General features: G+C 36.0%; 1 protein-coding gene across 3 annotated transcripts in view; it reads right to left on the reverse strand.

The window, feature by feature from the left end:
* Nucleotides 1-23,085, reverse strand: part of AKT3 (AKT serine/threonine kinase 3) — a 158,108-nt gene that overhangs the window by 123,079 nt on the left and 11,944 nt on the right. For 2 of the 3 annotated variants that reach the window (XM_068676356.1, XM_068676354.1), the window contains exon 2: nucleotides 22,167-22,321. In XM_068676356.1, coding sequence (XP_068532457.1) covers nucleotides 22,167-22,212 — 46 coding nt within the window. In that variant the 5' untranslated portion in view covers nucleotides 22,213-22,321. Of the gene's footprint in view, nucleotides 1-22,166; nucleotides 22,322-23,085 lie in introns of those variants that run through there. The other variant, XM_068676357.1, reaches the window with a different exon arrangement.

Raw genomic sequence — 23,085 nt, forward strand, 5'->3', positions numbered from 1 at the left:
GCCTTCCTTCAGTCTTCTTTTATTACCTGTCACCCTACACCCGATCTTCAAGTATGTATATTTAAAATGCAGTGTCATGTTAGCTTGGAATCTGTAATTTTAAGGAGAAAGCAATGCTGTAAATAAGGCTGTAACAGACCAGAGCAATACACTGGCAGTGATTCAAATGCATCTCAACAGTGCTCAGCGCAGACATCAAAGACCCTTACAGGCAAAACCTCCTGCAGAACGTAAGCATTCAATTACACGAGTATCGCTGCAGAGCTGGATTGCACTTCAGGCATTCATACTTTTATCTATGTAAGGTTTCACTGTATATGTAAACTGCTAAAGGATGATTGCTGTTTCACATATAATACTACTACAAATTTCTACAGGTGATCTCAGGTATTTAAACACAATTCCTGTTTCATCTTAGAAGCCTCAATTTCAAAGTCTGGGGCTTGACAATGAACTTTTAAAAGATGTCAACTAGCATTTTTTATTATTACAGGTCTGTTAAATATTTAATACTTTTATTCAGTTTCCCTGACAGGCCCTCAATGTAGTGGAAGTCCCAATTTATGTTTCTGATGCGAAGTAACAGAATGTAAGTTTTACTCACAGCTTCAGGTCCTTCCTCCACACCCCAAACCTTGATGGCTGTGGTTCTAAGCTTTACATCCTAAGTGTGGCTAGGACCACAGTTTGGTCCATTTTTGAGTAAGTATTCTAAATCTCATGACAACAAGGCAATAAGTCAAGGGACTATACCATAATTATGAAAATATTTCTCTACACAAGAACCAAATTTGTAGTCTCGACATTTCTACCAAACTACAAATATTTGGTATATGATTAAAAAAAAAATAATAATTGAAAATTTAATTTACTTCCTAATATGCAATTTGCACAAGCGTACTAATTGAAAAATGCATCCCTTATATTCCATTATGCAAATATTACATTATGCCAGGGAACAACATTCTCATTGCTATTTTTTCTGAAGAAAACACACCCATCTAAATGACTTTTAAAAGCAGAAAATGCAAAAATTGTTGCTACAAATTAGTTAGCCACATTTAGAACTATTACAGTATCATCTTCTTACACTGCTGCAGTGGTGTTTTGTGTACTTACCTACTTCAAGAAAATTCTGTAATGTTCAATTGCAAGAAAAAAAAACTTTCAAGTAACACTCAGGTTAGGGTTTGGGTTTTTTTTGATCCAGAAAAGTTCTTTATGCAATGCAAAATCAAAAGAGATGCTAAAAAGAAGAATCTATATCATCATCTACAACATTAAAATAACGCCATCTGGGCCACTGGGCACTCATATCCTCATATCTAACAAAATGAAATTGATGTTGAAATAAGTACATGAAAAAATAAAGCTACAATATCATCAACGTTTGCAACTCCATTTCTTCTACTGCCATGTTTTACGCTTCTTGGAAGAGGCACTTCAAAATTCAGAAGCAGGATTTAGAAAGCAAATTCACATTCCTGTAACATTTGACCCATTTGGAAAAGTAGAATTTAGCAGATTATGGAGTCCTTGTTGTGTCTGGCACCACAAATAAAGCGTCCAGCTATATTCCACAGGTAAGAATAAAACAGACAAACTTTTGCAGGCTACTTTTGCAACTGAAAACAGATTTTGAAGTGTTTAAGTGTAAGAACAAAGAATGGAAAAGGAATTGACTATTTTACGTAGAACAAATGAAATAAAAGTCTCTGCTGGCTAGCTTTCTCAAAAAAAAAAAGAAATAAAAAAAATCAAAAAAGGGACAAATAATGATCAGCTGTTGGAAAAATAGCTTTAATGAGCACTTGTAGCATCACATTAAAACACCCAATTTGCTTAATAAGTAGGGAATGTGAGTCTCTAACTACAAAAGGAGTGTAAAATGCCATGCTATGAAAAAACTGTACCAGAAGAGGAGTGAACACAATGAATTTAGGCAGAATTCTATACAGAAATTTACAGTAACTTCCCGTGAAAAGTATACTGAATGTCATATCTTCAGCTAGCATTGCATTGTGCTTCCAATCTCCAAAATAATCCAAGCCCTGAAAAGTGCTTACCAGCACATCATGTTCAGAAGTCCTTGACAGTGGAGATCAGGGAAAGCTGGGGGTGGCGAGAAGGGAAATGAAAATCAACATCTATCAGAAACAGTGCTCCCTGGTACATATTCCCAGCTACCCATATATTGGGGCAGCTATGATCAGCAAGTTCTCTAAGGATTTTGGAGCTTCTATAGTCGCTGGCTGGAAGGTTAAAAAAGGAAAATGTGTATTAGTGTGATGGGTCCTGACACTGGAGGCTAGAATCACAAATATTTTTGTGGAGATCCAAGAGCTGAAGCTAAGAACTCACTGGCAAAAATAAACAAACAAACAAACAAATAGATAAATAAATAAAGACTGCTTTATAGGCAAAACAGTTTCTTTTAAAAAAATCCCCTGCATTAAGACTTTATTTGCTGTACCAATTCCTGCTAACATAGCTCCCTTGTTCAAGAAATGTATCGGTCCAGCAGGAAATACCCATTTCTTACTAGGGCAGGCCCAGGAGGAATTCTCCTTCGTGCAAGGGATTCACGCTGGGTTGTAAGGAGATTATCTCTTCTTCAGCAGCCTCAGATACTCTAGTCATTCTGTCACTGACTGCTAAGTGGAGCAAGGTGAACTGCTGTGTGTAAGCGAGCGGTCACATGTAGCTCTGCGCTCCCAGGAATTACCTTGCTGGAACGACAATATACAAGGCCTCCGCCAGAGATAGGTATGAGAGAAAGCTGCCTAGAAGTTTCCCAAAAAAGAATAGAATAGCTGGTAAAGGTTCGGGATCTATTCAGGAAACCTGTATCATATCACACTAACATTCGGGGACATGGACATACTGGTATAGTGCTCCCTACTGTATTTTGTTAGGGATAAAGAAAAGGGAAAGAGGGAAACACCTCAGAAATGTGTTTCCCATACAACCACGTTCACAAGCCATTTGTACAAAGGGAACAGCCAAGGCAACACAAGCACCAGGAAGGCTTCCCCAGACCACCAAGGTCACTTCCAAGCCTACTGCAGCACCAAACCACAGAGCCCTTTTTGCAAACAAACAAACAAATTGAAGAGAAATTGCTAATTTTTCTTTGAAGTTAGTGCTACCACAAATTTGAAAGAAAACCTCTCAAACTGAAGTAAGTGTACTGGAAACAACATACCAGTTAAGCTCAGCCCAATTTTCAAACAGACTTTGTAAGCCTCACACAATGTGCAAATCTATCCAAAATACCTAATAGCATGGGTCACAAGCAGACACAATCCGATCTTGCATCACAACAAGAGCTCTGTGCTAATCACTGGTCAAAGATTTCATACAACATTGCTCCGGGTATCTTTATCACCTCTGATAATTCAGAATATCATTATATTTGTTTTCTCCAATCACTGTATTTATTTTTCTTCAGGTGAAATTACTGTTCTTTATATAAGCAAACAGAAATTGATTTTTTCCAAGAGTAAAACATCACAAAAATATATTCTTTCTATTTAAAAAGGTCATTGCTTTCCTTAGAAAAGACTAAACATTACTAGAACATCCTAACAGAAACAAAAGATTAAAAACAAATAAACAACTAAACACTATTTCCAATTCTCTTTATAGTACATCAAAACAAACAAGCAAAAAATCCTCAGGGAAAAAAAAAAAGACACTGGTAAATTAAATGTAACAGGATATGTTAATAAAAGATAAGATTACAATAACACTACCACAGTTGATGGAAGTCAACAGATCAAAAAAGAAATATTTTAATATTATTCATCTATTCCAAAATAAGGAAGATATTCTAGATCACTATGATGCTTCATCACATTAAAAGTCAACTAAAGTATCCCAAAACTATCATGCTTCAGTGTTTTGTTTTGGGTTTTTTTTGTGTTTTTTTTTTTTTTTTTTTCCCAAGATTTTTATTTAAGATGGAAGGAAAAATAATTTTCTGTTTATTTATTTGAGTTCTGTTTTACTGATCAGTGACCTGAATGTCACAGAGATACTGAAGAGGCCATTCATATAGGTATAATGAAAAAAAAAAGAAAAAAGAAAAAACTATCTTTATCATTTTTGCTGGCTTTATTTTTTATAGAACAGACAAATGCATCTCAAAAAAGTAAGAAAAAAAAAACTCAGACTTTAGAGTTTTTTAGTAAATCAAGTAAAAAACAATAAAATACAAGAGAAATCCTGCAAAAGTTAAATAAAATAAAATAAAATAAAATAAAATAAAATAAAATAAAATAAAATAAAATAAAATAAAATAAAATAAAATAAAATAAAAATATCTGGGTGCAAATCAGTCAGGGGACAAGCAGACAGCAACAGCTCTTTAGAAAAGTAATCCAAACTTAGAAATTTAGTTGTCTTTGAAAAAATCCGGTAAGAACAAACAATACAATAATGTTACAATAATGTTACAAAAGAGACAAATATAGTAAGAGATAAATATCACCATGCTATATATGAACAAAGATATTGTCTATAAATCAAGGGAAACATCTAACCACAAGAAATTATTGTTCTTTACTATGCAAAGATAAAAGCTCTTTAATATCACCATTTACAAATCTTGAGACCTACCAAATTTAAAAAATAAATAAATAAATAAATTGAAGAAGGCCCTATGAGAACAATAGAACTATAAAGTTTGTGTTTGCTTGCAGAAAACAAGAAGTTTGAAACAGAGTTAAAATAACTGGCTAAGCTTAGTCTAGAACAAAGAATATGGTAGGGAATAAGAGGGAGGCGGAATATAATATTCTTAAAATATGCGAGAGTCTCATAAGGAGGACAGTGATTAATTGTGCTTCACATCTACAGATGGCAGTACAAAAATTGATCAGCAGGGAAATTTAGATTACATACTGTTAGAAAGTTGGTCCAAATAAAGTTTGTTAAATTGTAGAACAACTTAGTGTCAGGAGGTCGCTGGAGCTTTCAAGAGTACCACTGACAAACATCGCACAAGGACTTTTTTCTGGTTTTGTCTCTTCATCAAAACGGGGGACAGACAACTAGCACTCAAAATCTCTTCCAACAGTACATTTTTAAGTCCAATAAAATGTATCAATACATAATCTAAGTTGGCAGCCTTGTTAGAAACACAGGCCAAGATTTTTGAAGTTAACTAGTTATTTTGGTAGATAATTTGCAACATAAGGACAGCTGTACTAGTTCACCTAGCTCAGTGAGGTTAATGAGGAAGTGATACACTTTTCTTGCAGATTTTCTTATTGAGAAATGCATAGTCATACAATGACCTGCATCTGCCCATTTGTTCAATAAATACTGTTTTATACACATGGAAAACTCTTTCATCATCCTAATTACAACCTTGTCAAGAGTCATGGAGCACCTTCAAACACCAAAAATTTATAATTATCTAAATCTGAAGAAAAGTGTCTTTGAAGGAAAATTATTTTATTATTTTTTTTAATCGGACATGAGTTAAATTTCTTATTGCACTTAATTTTACTGGGGAAAACATGGAGCACCTCTCATTCCACCTGGATCTTCAGCAAGACCAACTGGAGTTGTTCACAGACAAAGAGTCTGCATCGCATCTCCTCCAGCCTAGCAACAGGAACAGCACAGAAAGCACTGAATTCTATCTGAACTATAAAACCTGAACTGAAATTAAAATAAATAAATAAACATAAAGGTCCCTTTATCTGTGCATCTCCTTTCAGGTTCCAACCCAACCGGCTTGTTTCCCAACTTGGGAAGAACTCAGCTCTGTCCTATCTGCTTGCTATTGTTCATCCTAACCTCAGCTATAGGTACTGGTTTCTGGAAGGAAGGAATCAACTATATTCCGTACACTCAAAGAAAAATTTGAAGGAAATTACAGTATTTCTTCACAGTCAGTTCCCCAAAAAAACTCTCAAATCAGCTGTGAAAGGAATAAAGTTTAGACAGGGACAAGAACAAAATAATGCAGGCATGCTGACCATACACAGCAGAAAAACAAAGGCTGAAACATTCCAATTTTATTACAGAACTAATTCAGTCAAAAGTCTGGCATAAACAGCAAAGCTGTGCTCTGGAAACCCCCACACACACTCACCCATGGAAGCCAGATTTCTACAGCAGAGACTCACTCATTCAACCCCTCTTAGACCTAACTACCACTTTGTGTGTGTCATTTGGTTTTGACCATTTATCAAAATGGGGGGAGGAAATCTTTTAGTTTGGCAAAAATCCATTCATCCAACGTAAGACCTTCAACCCGAAGGGGTAGCCTCTCTTCTTTAGAGATCAAAATTTTGTTAAATCAAGATTTTCTAGTATATTGTTCCAAAATACTGCAATGAAAATATACAAAAAATACACAATTTCCATAAGCAACCACTTCCTCAATAACTAGCAGTCAGTATGTTTTCAAATGAAGGTGTTTACAAATGTTTTGTGTTTTGTTCCTACTTTGTTTAATGCAATCCTACTGAATTCTTAAAAACCCTGTTCCTTCAAGGTGTTTTTAATCTTCTAGTCCTGAAAAATAATATGTCAATACTTTTAATGATCATCCTATAATTGTTCTCTTCAAACAAACCTTGAACGAACAATACAACGCTACTCCTGCCAACTCACTGACCAGAGGTCAGAGCATGTAGTAATCCTGTATTTTTAGCACTTGAGTATTTTTCATTGTTATGTACTGTTTGGCAAAAACCTTTAGCAGCGAGCACAGGACAACTGTATTTCAAAGCACTAGTCAGCATACAACCTGAAATAGTATACCATACAATGCCTTTTTACTTCTTTTATTTCCAGAGACCTATCTTTTAAGTACATGTAATGTAGTACCAAAAGCATTACAAACTACAAAGAAATTCCAAAGCACACAAAAGAGCAAAGAGCCATGAAAACTAAAGGAGAAAAGATAATCAGGGGTGTTCTGGGTTTATTTTTCCATAAAACATACCCAAAGGCAGCTCTGAATTTGGCAGAATAAATAAAGTTTTGTTAAGCACCATTTTATCTGCAGTCCTAACTGCATCTAATTACACAACAGATCAGCAGTAGACTCTAAAATTGGCTAAGTAGAAAATCTTGACCAAGTAGCTGTTGACTGTGCTTCACAGCCTACATGTCTCAACTCCCAGAAATGGGAGGAAGGCACCTCAACTTTGTTCTATCAACCCTGAACGTGTAAAGTGGATTAAAAAAAAAAAAAAAAAAAGTAATAATAATAATAAAAAAAGAAACTGGTAAACATTTTTAAAAAGAATAGTAAAAACAAATTATGTTTCCAAATTATGTTTCCTGAGTGTTGAACCTTTAATTGCAGCTGAATTGCATTTGCAAGCTTTTCTCACCTTTATGAGCCATTAAGGAATATATTCAGCATAACACTCATTATACCGTAAGTAGAAGGAACAGAAAAGCTGTAGCTATCAATACACATTCGAAAATGTTTGAGGAGCTATTCACTTTGCCTAAACTTGTTACCCTGCAAAGTGGAACTAACTGAATCTTGGCTCACTACGTAAGACTCAAAAAACAGGAGACTGTTTCTCTGTACTTACAATGCATACATTTTAAAATTGTTTCTGGTAAATCATAGGTGGCTTCAACAATGTTATGAAATACCATGATTCTGATTTTTCAGTATACAGAAGGTGAAAACATTCAAATTTCTCACAAGTAGCATTTATGCCCCACATGTCAGGTTGGGTGTCAGCAAGCTTACTCAATGAGATTTTTTTTTTTTTAAAAAAAAAGGGTAAACCAAATTAAAAAAAAGAAAAGCCTTATCACACACACACTTGCTTGGGAGCAGCTCCATGTTATTGAGTGGAGAGTTCTCCTTTTTTTTTTTCCTGAGAAATCATAAGGGAAGTGGAAGAAGAAAAAACAAAACTCCAGCAACAACAAAAAAGTCAATTTAAGAAGTCTAATACAGTACCAAATACCTACTTTGTCCTAAATTAATTCAGATTGTTACATTTTAATAAAATGTTTTCCATTACATGAGGACAGCAGATAGATTCAGATAACAGATTTGAAATCTTACATGTCAACTAGAAGTCTTTTAAGAAATTTATATCCTCCTAAGGTGTTTCCAGCACAAACCTTTGTAACATTAGGCTAATACTAGGACAAATCACAAGAGTAGAGCAGAGTGAGCTTCTACTTCAGAAATTCCAGAACTCCTGCAGAGTGACAAAAATTAATTTTATTACATAGAAACAGATAAGAGCTAACATTCCCAGAGAAAAGGAAATCCATAGTTAACTCAATCATTAACTCTAGGTTACCATGATTTTTATCCACATAATCCAGAATTCTCTTTCACATTCCTGTTGGTTTAATCTGTATCTGAAGATTTATTTAATTTCTCTTGTCATGTCTAAAGTTATGTACAAATTATAAAATAAATGAAATACATGACAATTAAGTACTGTACTTATTCTGTGCTTTTTAATTCCGATCTTCATTTATTAACGATCCCTTATTATCTGCAATCTTAACAGAAAACAACCCAAAACCTCCAGTTTACACACACTGGGGGAAAAAAAAAGACAAGAATGACAAAGGACTTTGTGGGACTTTTTCTATTTTTTTTTTTTTTTTTTTTTAACCTAGGTGTTCAATGGAGAGATTCTTTCAGTTGGTGCTTTTTGCTTGTTCCTCCAGCTGCCCAGTGGCATGCTTTCCATGACAGATGCTCTGGCTTCATTCTTAACATATGTTCCAGATGATAATTCCATCTTCTTTTCTGGATAACTTTAGAGCCAAGGGGTTTTTGAGCTGTCTAATGAATCTTGGCATCTGTTATAAATTCATTCCATTTAATACGTAGTATTTTTCTAAGGCATTTGCTTTCAAAGGCATTTAGATGTCTGTACCTTTGTTAGATTTCCAGCTTTCACATCCATATGTTGAGATGGAAAGAAATATCTGAGTTGAAGTTTCACACCCTGGTCTTTAAAACACGGATTTTTTCATGACCGCATCTTATTTAGTTGGTAAATGAAAATGTTGCCTTGCCAATTTGTAACGCCAGTTCCGTTCTGGAATCCCCAGATGACAGGCACCTTATGACCACGATACACAAGTTTATTCCCTTCTTTTATTCTTTTACTTTCCAGTGTAGTATTCGAGCTGGGAGTTTCCAGGGATTAATTATATTTGCTTGATTTTTTCTTTTAATTACGTAATACTATTGAATAAGTAACAGTGAAAAAAAAAATGCTTTTATATTTAACTTCATCTTCCAGTCACTGAAGGACAAGCACATGTTGGGGCATCTCAAGAGTTACTGCAATTACCATGTAATTTTTCTTTGTTATGGAAACTTCCCATGATCTCATAATTAATTACCAGTCTCTCCAATCTAAGTTTTCAGTATTTTTTCAGAAACCCTACACTCACACTAAACTAATTGTTTTTTTGTTTGTTTGTTTTTATATTACTGTATATAGCAATGGTTATTTGATTTCTGTACCAAAGATACTCACATTCCCAGTCTAACCAACACATCTTTCAAATAGGCTTCCCTGCTCTGTATCCTTCCCATTTATACCAATCACTCCCCATCCTTCACAGGCCCGCCAGCACAAACAGCAGCATTTACCTGCAACTCCTCTAACCTCACAACTGCGGCCAAGGCAAAGGTGTAGCAACACCAATGGCAGACTTTTACACTGCGAATTACTAATAGCAGTTGCAGTATGAACCAAAAGGAAATTACCTGTAAAACATCCCAATTCGCATTTTTATCATTTCAGACCAGAAACAGAATCTCTAACTACAGTAGAAGCTGAAATACTGCTGCATATTTCTCTTTCAGAGACCAAAGCTCTCTTCGGCACAGCATGAGCATAAAAGGCCATTTCCTTGGAGAATGTGCTCACAACAGACTCAGAAAGTTCTCCTGATCTTTTCTGCTGTCAGTGTCTGCTCCATATACCAGACTCCACAGCACCTTGCACCACTCTATAATTGAAAAGGCACATCAATACAGCTAAAATTGAGCAAGAGATCCACCTCTCTTCTCACAATGAATGAGGACTTAAGGAAGCCGGCATCTTTAGATGCAGTCTTATCTTTCTGATCTTAACTCTGTAAGGGTTTATGTACACTAAAAGCATTTATATTTAAGATGACAATGCATTTTTAAACACCATTCTCTTCTTGCACGGTACATTCTAAGCAGCATTTAATAATATGTTCTTCAAATGCTGGATTACGATGCGTCATGTTTTCTTGCTAGACAGCAATTGTTGATATTTATCTATTTTGAGGAAAGATTAAAATGTTAACAAGGGGATTCATTTCTTGCTTTGTATATTAAAAAAAAAATGTACTCCCAAAGTCAAGAAATATGAACAGATTTTCAAGGAACTCCAAAGAAAACAAGATATTTGGAGCATTTTTAAATATGTCAACTGGCAAAACACAGAGATTGTGGTAAGCCACTCTTTTTATAAACTGTGCATCTAATCAGTATAAAACTTTCTTCTATGCTACAGCTGCAAATATATTGACATCAACAGTCTACCAACCATGGCTGGCTTTTAGGAAACAAAGTGGATTGGAAGAAAGAAAAAGCTATTAATATGCTAAACCTCTAATGCAGGATCATAATTTACAACAAAAATACAAACGCCTATTGTGAGGCAATTTACAAGTGACAATGTTTGCACTGAATATAAAGACCTGCAACTTTTTCTCTGGCAAAATTCACTATTTCATAGAGATATTTTCCTTTTGTAAAGAAAGGTCAGACACATGATGGAAAATCAGACAGTGACGCTTTTGCACTCACATTGCCTTACAATTAAAAAAATAGGCATTTTTCTCCTCGTTTTACTCAGCTCTGGAGTTGTGACTTACTACATCTTTTACAGGAAATTTCATTTTAAAAAGCCAACATAAAAAATCCAGATTAAACCTACACTTACATAAGAACATAAAATTATGATAGTATGTTCCTCAAAAAAAAAAAAAATGTTAATACTAGAAATGTTTATACTGTGATCTTCTTTAAGTGGATCACGCTTTTGCTAACAAAAGCAATATTTATTATTATTTGCATATCTATAGCAGATTATTTAAACCCCACCACCAATACATTTGACATTAGCAATATTCACACCATTTGTGGCATTCTCAATTAATGAGTATATTAACATTTGGGAGGCTGGCACAGAGAAAAATACCTCACTTAGATTTACATATAAGTGTGCATTACACAGCTATTATATACCACAAATAATGCACCATGACCATAACTGTTTTGTTAACTCTGTGTTTGTAGAACAAATAATGTCTGTAGCGGTTCTTATCCTGGACTGGCTGCATGGGAACACATAGCATCAAAAAAGATCCTTTAAAAAGCTGGCTTTTTATTTAAGAAAGGAGAGCTAGCATTATGTTTGCAGCAGAGAGTAAATTACAACATGTTTGTAAGTACCAGGAAAATACAAATCTCACGGCCAGTGCATGCTGTTTGGTGTAACATCAGTGTGGCTGCCCAAGCTGCTGCACATGACAGCAATTCCCTGTCTTCTCAGAAGACAGGATGGTTGAATCAAGTGAGGGGAAAGTTCATCAGCTCTACACAAGACCCTGTGTCCCAACAGCAGGTCTACATAAAATCCTGTGCACATAGCAAAGCATACTTTCACAAGAATTCTACCAAATATGGCAGTAATATTGCAGAAAATCTGCAAAAATGCAAGAGGCATTAAAATGAACATTATCTGAAATTTTACTGATCATCCACCAACGTAGTCTACACATTATGAAGTCTGAGAACAGTAATTATAGTTTAAATCTTGAGTAACACCCAAAAGCCAACAAACTTACCAGCCTCAAAAGGGTATTTAACATAAGCTTTTGGTGTTTTATTTTATGTTTAGTTAAAATATTCTTTTTTTTTTTTTAAATTCTCAAACTAAAAAACCAAGAGGGTTACAAAGCTACTGTGTCCTTGGATTAAAACATTGCTTAATGTTTCAGACGTTACCCAAGTCACTACTCTGTTACACATTACTGTTTAAAAACTATAAACCTATGGGAATAGGAACTAGCTAACCTCCCAAAAGCATTTTTTACTTCAATCAAGTTTGGGACCAGCACCAACATCAAGTCAATTGCTCCTCTCTAAACATGAGTTACAAAAATAAAAAAAAAATAAAAAAAAATTAAAAATAAATTAAAAAAAAAAAAAAGTTTTTGTGCTGCAGCCTGGCTGTAGTCACAGCCTGAGTTTTCGGTGCAGTTCCATAACCAATTTACTCTTGCAAAGGTGCAGGCTGCCAGTACCAGGAGTTGCCCTGCCCCTCCACACCTCTGGTCTCCCATTCCCATTTGTGCCAGCACTACTGTTTGTGCAGCTATGCAGTGAGTCAGATCAGGGAAATGATCCATCCGAAAGTTAGCTAAGAAAATAAAAATAGATTAGTTTTCAGCCAGAAAAATTTCCTGGTATGATTCACCCTGTGACCATTATGAACACAAATGCCAACACAACAGTGCAAGAAGAGGACATGACACTTCCCCCATTTCAGCAACAGCTTCCACTTAATACAAGTTTCAAGTAAACACGGGATTGCATCTATCAGGGGCAAGTTCACAGGATCCTAATTAAAATTCAGTAGCTGCTGCTGTTTCTCAAGATAAGAATAAACTTGTTCAGAAAAGTTTCCGATGTATTAGTCAGCATGCACAAACTGGCATGATATTATAAAAGCCAGCACAGTTCAAAACAAAGTGAGTGAACACTAGCCTTAAAGTAAAGCAACCAATGCTGTACAATAATACACTGTTTTGTAAGTATTTTCATGTGTAAAAGTTAGACCATTAATACATCTGCAGTTTCATCAGGTCAGAAGAGCACGCAAGTAGGTGGAGATGTCACCATGTTCCTATGGAATCCTCGCCCAGAACAGCTCATCAGGGGTTTCTTCCATTTGCTCTGCAAGACATCTAGCAAAAAAAACTAACCTCAAGAACTGATAAAGTACTACTGTTTTTTGCACCTAATTATAAACTCCTCCCTTTACACACCCCTGGCAAATATCACCACTTTCTCTGCAAAACATCAGGAAGATAAACAAAACAAACAAACAAATAACCCACTGCTTTTTCTTCATGCTAACTTCAGCTAGTGCTAGCCTCATTCTACTTTCTATATAAACAGTATAAACAGCTACATTTTCAAAAGCACAAATATTGCAATGTGAAACACGCCAAGTTTCACAAGGACTACCAAACTCACACTTAGGATGCCCCTAAAGAGAAGTACCAATACTACCTTCCATTTTATCAGAAGAAAACTGTGGCTTGGACAAACTAAAATCTGTAACACAGAGTGCCAAATTTAAGACATTGGTGGCCCAGTTCTTCACAGCATTTACCATCTTGTGCATCTTTCTTTATTAGATAGTTGTCCCCAAATTCACTGCAGCCAAAACCACAGAGTACTCGTGTAAAGTAGCTACCAGATCCCTCTCCAGTTGTGTGTTTCTCATTATCTAGGCCTAGTTAGCAGCAATCTGTGAAAAATACTGTGTTTTTCTTTTTTCTAGTAAAATTTTTACACTTCAACTGTTCAAATGTAACTGAGGATTACACAATTCGGAATTTCAATGTAAAAATGTTAACCATTAATGAAAATGGTGACTTTCTATTTTCACACTAGTAATATGCTACCATATTGTGAATAAATATTCTTGTGAAGAATACCCCCCAACATTTCACAAATGAATTTCCAAATCTAACTGGAAAGGAGCAAGCATTTTCTTATCTGTGTACTGGTATCAAATACATTAATTTCCTATTTCCCTGCCAGTCTTGAGAAAGCACTCTATAAGAAAGCAAACTAATAAATTCAGAACTTATGGTAACCTGGACGTCAGTCTGATGATAAGGATCCAATTACAAAGAAATGTAGTTAGTTTACTAGTTAGCTTACTAAAAATTGGCTAGCATCGCCCTGATTTGCAAGGGAAATTATCAATAATACCATAAAATAATATTTATTATAAACAATATATGATAATAATACCAATAAAAAGCACAGAGTACCCAAGACACAGCTAGAAATGGGGCTGAAGAGGGATGGAAAAAAAATCAGACTGCAAGTCCATCTGCTTTACAGATAGGGAATATACATCTGAAGCAAATCTCTGAATTACCAACTATTACAAGCTCTGGCTTACACCACGACTGCACTTAATACATTCCCGCTGCTAAAAGCACAGGAATGGACATGACAATGAGTCCAAACCAAAGTGCTGGAAATATGAACAGCATGGACATCAAAATCTAAGCACTAGCTGCTCCACTCGACAGATCCACAGAATGACAAATGGCTGAGGTTGGTAGGGACCTCTGGAGGTCCAAGCCTCTGCTCCAACAGGTTGCCCAAGAATGTGTCCAGACAGATTGTGACTATCTCCTATTGTGCTGTGTTAGGTGCTAATGGAGACCTACCCCAAAACCCAGGAAATCCTTCCCACACAGTGCAATTAAGGTCTATGCTGCTGAAATGGAGCAACGCTGTTTTTTTTTGCCTGCAGTTTGGAAAAGATCAGTCAGCTCTCAGTAAGTTTGTGGCTGAATAAATCCCAGGCACTACCGTCACCTTCCTACCATATTTGCTGGGAAAGAAAACCTCATTTTGCCAATAGATGGCACAGATGTCAATACTTCCTCTGAGAAAACAAAATGCAACCAAGACAGCAGTTGAGTGTTACAAAACCTTCTTCTCTTGTCCTCCACCTTCTATTCACTCTCTCAGTCATCACTAGCTTGATCTCTTCTCAAATCTGATTTTTCAGGATCTCAATTTGCAGTCTCAATTGTCTCTTCGATATTTGTGCCCTAGACCTTTTTGACTTCTCCCTCCATCCATAAAATTCCTTCAGGACCTAGTTTCATGTCACAGCTGTTGACCTCATTAATGTTTCTGACAACTACAGCAGGGTAGTGTAAGAGGAGTGGGTCCCACAGAGACATAAACTGACCGGCCCAGCTGAGGCAAGAGGAAAGGATACATGGATTGCCTTTGAAATAAAAGAAGGATTAGGAGAAACATTTGTTAGACTGGCACATAGGTATATTGAGGGAATAAAACTTCTCGTGAACTTTCAAAAACTCCTTTATTACAAGCAAGTTATGACAAGAATGAAATCGTAATGTGAAAGTGGCATAAACACAACTGGATTTAAGTTTCATCAGCAGACTACAGGATGCCAAAAGCATTAGGTAAAGTGACCATTTAAGCTTAAAAAATAAAATAAAATAAATGTTTTATTTAATAAAGAACATGTATTAGAGAAACAGTTCCTCAAAGTCCTCCCTGACAGCATACTTCAAACATCTGGTCATGCAGCACTGCCAGGCTGCGAGAGCTGCGAGTAGGAAAAGGACACTGAATTGTTAGAGCCTTGCTTTCCAGTCCCTGCAACCACAAGCATTAACCTTGCTTCTTGGAAAGTATTGCTCTCATGGGTAATAAACTGGAAAGAATACGAGTGACTGGAGAAAGGATTCAGAAAACAAACACTACGGCAACATTCACTGCATAGGAACTAGAACAGGAATACATGAAAATATAATGCATATCTATCCAAAACGCTCCAAAAAAACACTGCCTAGGTGTTTTCCTGTGTAACAAGCAACCTGTTGTTGTCAGGAGTAGTAGCAGCACTTTTCTACCATAAATCTCAGGACACTTGAGAGGTCAAATGATTTCTCGCTTTTCCTCTTCCCCCCACCCCAAAGACCAAGGTGATAAGCCCAGAAACATGCCTTACCAACCACCAGAAGGGTGGGAATAACAGGGATTTGGTTTGAGTATTGAATCTTTCAACTTTGCAAAAAAACAAACATCTGAAAATCAATAGCACCAAGGTCAAACATGTTGATGCTCCCATTATTTTTACCCACTAATAATATCCTCTTAAACGTAGGATAACACCTTTCTCCCTCTGAACGTATTACTGCATCTTTGCATCTTCTATCTGATGTATCATTATTGGAAATAATATGGTTAATCAAAGAACACACACAGAATTTTAGCCACTACCATCTACAATACAGCTCTAGAGGAAGATAATTTTTACCAATCAGAATCTCAACTGTAAAACATTTTAGAAATGAGAAAAAGCCATATTACAGTTATATTGAACCCAGAACATTAAAAAAATAAAGTTTTAATGGAACTTCAAAGATTTATTTAGTTTCAAGTGGTTCATCAATGAAGATTTTACCTAAAACTACTATTTGCTAAGACAATTAGAAAAAAATAGTTTGCATTTCTTCTACTTTCTGTAGCAGATGTTCAAGACAGTCTATTTAAATTTGTCTTTGTTAGAGGTGTGTTAAACTACTCGAATAATTCAGACAATCTGCAAACAAGATTTCTGACAGGTTGTGAATAACATTCAATTAGTACCATAACTTCTGAGATTATTTTTTCAATCAAGGCATTCCTGCCCCCACCCAAAAAAAAAAAAAAAAAAAAAAAAAAACATGAATTCAAGCTCTCATGTGTATTTCCAAAATTAACATATTTTTGGTCTTGATTCAGCTGCAAACCCCAATGTCCATTAATTTACTTCATGCTTTTTCAGGATTTGGGGGAGGGAGGGGGGTGTATAGAAGAGAAGTTACTGTAGAACTGTAAACAATTCAAACTTTAAAGATCAATTTGATTCCTACCTGGAACAACAGATTTATTCCACCACATTATTTATTCTTCTAATTAGTAGATACAACAACATGAAATATTTTCCATGTGGTTATTTCGTGAAATCCCATGATTTCGACATGATTAAGACATGATCGCATCATGTCTTACATTGCAGAAACGAGAACAAACCAGCAGTTGAATTACTCTCTCATCACAATAAATCAAACACATCTTATTCTATAAATCTATGAGTTTAGAAATACTAACATTACTTCAGGTAATTGTATTCCAGATACCAGGAAGTTATGAAAAGCTATAATTTTAAATAAATAAATAAAAAGCATTTGAGTGAAAAATATATTACAGTATTTCAAGTGATGCAATCATTACAGGACAATCTCATTACAAGAAAGCTTCACGACATCTGTTTTTTACTGCCATCTCATTATAGCAAACTTCTTAAGTTACCATTGTTAAGTTATAGCAACTTTGTACTTCGGTTCCCTCTATAAAATTGGTAGACTAGTACTTCTGTACTTGATACGAATGTTGCAAGATAAAATCAGGACATCAAAAATTGAGATTAATGTCACCCCCACAAACAAGTCAGATTCATTATTTATCCCATATAATTTGTGTAAAAATATCCAATAAAGCAAGGTAAACATGGCCACGACAAACAGCATTGTCTAATTTAGCATACCTGAATGCAGAAGTCCAACAGAGGCCTAGTAATTGAAGTACAATAGAAGCACAGACTTAAATTGACGTTCTGTTTTGCCTTTCGCTAATCATTTAGCCATCTTGTTATGTAATACACATTAGGTATACTCTTCCCCAATGAAAAACCGTTACCCTTTCAACATACACACAAAATAAAGTTCATTGACATGTTAAATTTAAAACTGGGTCCTTTAAAAAGTTAGCATCTGTGTCAATTTTTCCTTTGTCCCAAATGATCTTTTAATAACATGGTAACACAGACTCTTAAAATTTTTCATATGTTTAAACTAATTGAAATCTTGTGCACAGGTTATATATAAAGAAATTAGGTTGCAATTAAGCATAGTTATTAATGATTGTTAAATCTAATTGTTGTGACTATTATAGACCACAGACAAGGTCAGCTCTACAACTTGTGAAACTAGCTTTAAAGAAAAAAAAATCACCTGAATTATATGCATAAAAACCTCTTTTGTAATGATATGCTCTAATGATACTAAACATGTTCATCCATTTAAAAGAACAGCTGTTTCCAAACTGATACATTCAAAATATATCCCCACTCTGTAAGACATTCAATTTGCTTTCAGTAAAATTAAAAATACTAAATCTTACAATAATTTGAAAAGACACTGCAAAACACTGTGCACATAAGCAAACCCAAAATGGAAAAGTAATTTCAGCAATTTCTGCAGAGTCCTTACACTAACTGCATGAATATTAAATACATGTTAAAACTTCTGTGTGTCACCAGCTAGGTTTCGATCAGTCTATTTCAGATTCTTCGTCAAAATCACATCCCTTTTACCTATATGCATTAGAAGGAAAGAACACTGATGTCATTTAAAAAAGACACTCACAAAGGAAGACAACACATCTGTATTCTAATCTGGCCACAGGAATAGTGGGAAAACAGAGAGAAGAAACAAAAATGATTATCCTCTCTGAAACAAAATACACTCGGCTAGTAAATTGTAACATTATCTTTCCAGCAGCACAGGCACACAAGGCCGTGAGATGGTTGGTTCTTATCACTAGAGCCGAGACAGCAAGTCACAGACAAACACAAGACTGTCTGTACGAAAAGCATTCCCACTGCTCTCTTGACTGAGCAGAGACTCCCTCCAGAAAACTCCAGCAGAAAACCCAAAACCATTCAAGTCATACATCTGCCTCTTGCTTGGACAAGTTGTGATGTCTCACAGGGTACATCTGCATTAGTACTTCAGTTCAGGTAAGGAGAACAAAACTTCTTATCACCCCAGCTAATGCACTTTGCTGAATGATGCAGTCTGGGAGTGCAGAAACCTGGCTCCTTTCAGATGAAAGTGAACCACAAGACGGACGCCGGAGCACTACCACTGCTAATGGGGCACAGAAGCAGTCCAAAGCCAGACCAAAGTAACACCCACTTCACTTTGCAAATGCCTTGAGTGCAGCTAAGTACCAAGTCCCCATCACCAACTAGTTTACTCTCTGGTTCTGCTCTCACTGGGCCACATCACCTGCTCAGGCAGGCCCAGCCACTATGCTTCAGGGTCTCCTTTCACCTATGACATGGGACCTGACGGCTCCTGAGGTTCGCTGAGCTTCTCAGGCGTGGCTTCATGTTGGGTTTCACTTCCTTTAATCGTCTGAAGTTCTCACCTTCTGCCTGTCACCTTTTGCTCACCTAAGCTCATGTAACAGCTTGCCTTTCCTCGGTGTCATCTACTCTCACCGCACGGGAACATCTTCTTGTGAAGACTGCTCAAGGCCTAAGTATGACCATTCTTAATTAAGTAAACTTAATTCTGGCATTTCTTTACCCTGAGTGCTGAATGATTTTAAAATAGGAATAATTTAGCAGCTTGGTCGTTTAAGTGTTCAGAGAACAACAGCACATTGAGGCTTATCATGTAGAATCATGTTGACTCTTCATGCTCAAGAGCAGGGTTAAAGACTTACAAATGTACGACTGTCAGCCCTCTATTGACATGGATACAGCACAAAGAATAATAAAGCAAACATTTTCTCAGTGCATTTCACAGCCATTAAGAATCACAATACCCTGCACTAACAGAATCTCTCCTCCCCAGTCTCTATCTCAGCTTCAACTTTTAGTTGATGCCAGCTCAACTTTTAGTCCTCCCCTCTCACTCCTACGCTCAGTTCCTTTAACTCGACTTTTGGCCTATCTCATTAGCTGGCTTTTTAAAACTCTTCTTCATCCCCATACTTTCAAGTCATCCTCATACTCCTTGACTGGGCTCCAAATTGCAGCAAGAGATTGCTCTGTTCTTTTCCTTACATCACAAACCACCCTGACGTATATCACCACCCTGACTGCTAAAGGCAATAGATTTTAAAGGTCCCAAGCTATATCCACATGACCAAGTAATTTGGCATAATAGAAGCAGACCAGTCAACTGAAACAGCTGGTGCCCAGGCCCCCGTTTTTACAGCATATAGGGTTTACAAGTCTATTTCAAGTTAAATTCAGTCTGGTGCCTCAAAAGGAACATTACACCATGCACATGGCTTAGGGCTTTCCAAAGCACCAGCTGTTGGTTTGTACCTTTATGCCTCAGCTAGGGGCTGGAATTTACTCAGCGCATACCTGTAGAGGAGATTCCACACTGCTTTCCTCCAGGAGGAACCTAGTTTGTACATACCAAAACCAAAACCACTTGGAAAACTGAAGCAAGAAGCGTTAAGTAGCTAAGCGTTAAGTAGATCAGGGAGCAGCCTTTAAAACTGTAACAGCATTATAGCTTGCAGAAGCAGTGCAACTTTAACCAATCCCACCGTGCCTCTTGGTACAGACAGAGAATATTCAGCTGACAAAGTGTACACTGAGCACAGACAAATTCCAACTTTCAGAGTTTAGATTAAGTTCAGATACTTTTCCTTGGCAACAATAACAAAAGTGCTTAGCAACTCTGTCTCCAGAGCAAGGTCAGGGTAGAATCTGTAATTACATGAAATGTATAACCATTGAATTACATGCTTACAAATTTTTGACATTGAAAAACCCTGCTACACTTTTCTTCTTTTCAGAAGCAAAACAAACACTTTAATTGACCAACAAGTGTAATAAGTCATAGAAAATTTAGGAAAACATTAGAAAGCGTAGGAAAAAAAAAAAAGTTACCAATAGCAAGAAGGAACAAAACAACCATACATTCACTCAAGGTTCATTATAATGAGCGAAAAAATGCATGTCATGAAGTGTCTTTGAAAATAAAATATCTAACAAAACTGACATAAAAATGCAAAATCCATCAGCTTTTCTTTAATTAATAGATTAGTAAAACAGCATGAGAGGGAAAACTTCTACATTTTCGATTTTCAAATATTCACTAAGACATTTAGATTCACTGTACAACATTACAATCCTTTTCTGGACCTCAGTTATTAATGCATATCACAGTTGCTATTGTGTTTTAGTAAGAATGAGCAATTTATATGACATTATGTAAGAAAGAATTATTTGGATCACCCTAATCGTTTTATAATATGCTTGAAAGAAATTATGTGAAATAAACAACAAGAGAAATCAGATAACCAAACAGAGCAAGCAACAAGTTGGGAAGGAGAAACAATTAAAAATTTTAAATAGCTCCTGCCATGCAAAATTTGATTTGTTATATACAAAAAATATATACTCCAAAACGGGAAGCAGGCCTTCAGCTTCTTGTACATTAGCCCATTTTCATCTGCAATACCCACAATGAAATACCGAAATACAGTTATGCAGGAGAAAAAACAGAATAATAAACTTCTCTCATTCTCTTGGCTTCTTTAACATTTAATGTCAATCTACAATAAGAGAGCTAATGATGATCTTTGTCTTTGCATGCTGCTAATGAAACAAAGCATTTCTTTTTAAATTAAGGGCAATTTTGTTCACACTATTCAAGTCTAAATCCTTCTGGGCTAGAATCACAGAAGCTTGTGGCATACATCACCCTGTAATCCAGATCACCTTCTCTCTGCAAGAGAGATGACATTCTTTTGGAAATAATCTTGTGCAACACCACAACCCAAAGCAAAGCAGCATGAATTATGGAAGACTTCATTCAAAGTCCATTACATGGTGCAAATGCCATCTATTTCTAGAGGTTTCCCATTCAAAACATACAGCAACATTCCCAAATTTGAAAATCACACGGTAACAGATTATGATGTGACATCTCAGTAATTCACAGGAATTTAACCATAACAGAAAATATTATTTTAGACTGGCTAATAATTAGGAACTTACTCTTTAATCATATGGCTTCAAGGTCTGCAGGGTAATTAGATATATGCTGAACTTTACACAAGTAGTATATCGATTTTACAGGGACTACTTGAGTATGTAATATAAACTGAGCCACATATTGGCATAAAGGAAGTTACACGAAGTATTGCACCCACAACAGCTTCTATGCAACCTTCAACTGTGCACCTCTATTTCTACCTCTAAGAGCTGCCACCACCACCTACTTAGTCTGATACAGGGGTGACAAGAGCTGCAGCAGCAAGGTTAAGTGGGAATTACCAAGTCCAGCTTCCTCCTTACTGTCAGTTACCCACGTAAAACAGGGGCAGTGCTGAGAGTTAAGTATTAACATGACCCAGGTCTTAATGGCCATTAATTCCATATGGTCAGATTAGCTTGCTGCAGACTAGAAAATAAATCAAGAATGCTCCCAGCATAACTGTACAATGCCACTGCACACAGCCTGCTACACACCACAAGAACTTTGCATTAAGATGTAGAACTTACCCCTCTTCTGAACCCAGCCTTCCTTCACAATGGTAACATCGCTCATGATGGCTCCACTCTGAACCCCTGACTCAAAAGAGTATTTCTTTGAGTTATCAGCTTGTCTGTTTGGCTTCTCTTCTGCTGCTCTTCCCAATTTCTACTGATGAGTCACCCTGGAAGGAAATATTAGAGAAAGAATTTAAGTCTTTTCTGTTTTTCTCATTTGACAGCCAACAAAAAAAGTCTTTGTTGATGTCTTCCACTGACTGAGCTCACACTAAAAATCTGCCTTTTTTTTTTTTTTTATTAATTAACCATATAACGGAATCATATTTCTATAGTCTTACAGCACATTTTCCATGAACACCTTGCTACTTAACAGACCCAGAATGTGTTACATTTTAAGTCACGTGGCACTATTATAAAACGCACACAATAAAATTCCTTGTACTGATGCACAGGATGCTGTTAAATGAAACGGTGCCAGTACTGCTTCACAGGTCCAGCTTTGAAGCCACAGTATCTTTCACCATTCCCCCATTTGTCAGAATCCATGCAACTGGTAAGTGATTCTATTATTAAGACTGCATTGATCAGATCAAGAGTGAAAGGAAATGGAAGGAAAGGTTCTGTAAAGGCACTTAAAGCCAAAGCCTTATGATGATAACCATACCTATAATGCTTAACTGTTAAAATCTGTATTAAGCAATTCACCAGCCATGCAGTTATTTTTTTCAAAATGTTTCAATTAATTAAAAAAAAAAAAAGGAAGAAAAAGAAACAGTAAAGGCTACTGACATATAATATTCTTCCTACTTCCACTATAACTACATGATAGCCAGTACAAACCTCTAAGTTTTTAGAAACAGCAGCACCAACAAGTATGTGAACAGAGAAGCAACTTTTTAGGACTGCAAATTAACCAAAAAAGCCACAC

The sequence above is a fragment of the Anas acuta genome, chromosome 3 (assembly GCF_963932015.1).
Source record: "Anas acuta chromosome 3, bAnaAcu1.1, whole genome shotgun sequence".
NCBI classification, from domain to species: Eukaryota; Metazoa; Chordata; class Aves; order Anseriformes; family Anatidae; genus Anas; species Anas acuta.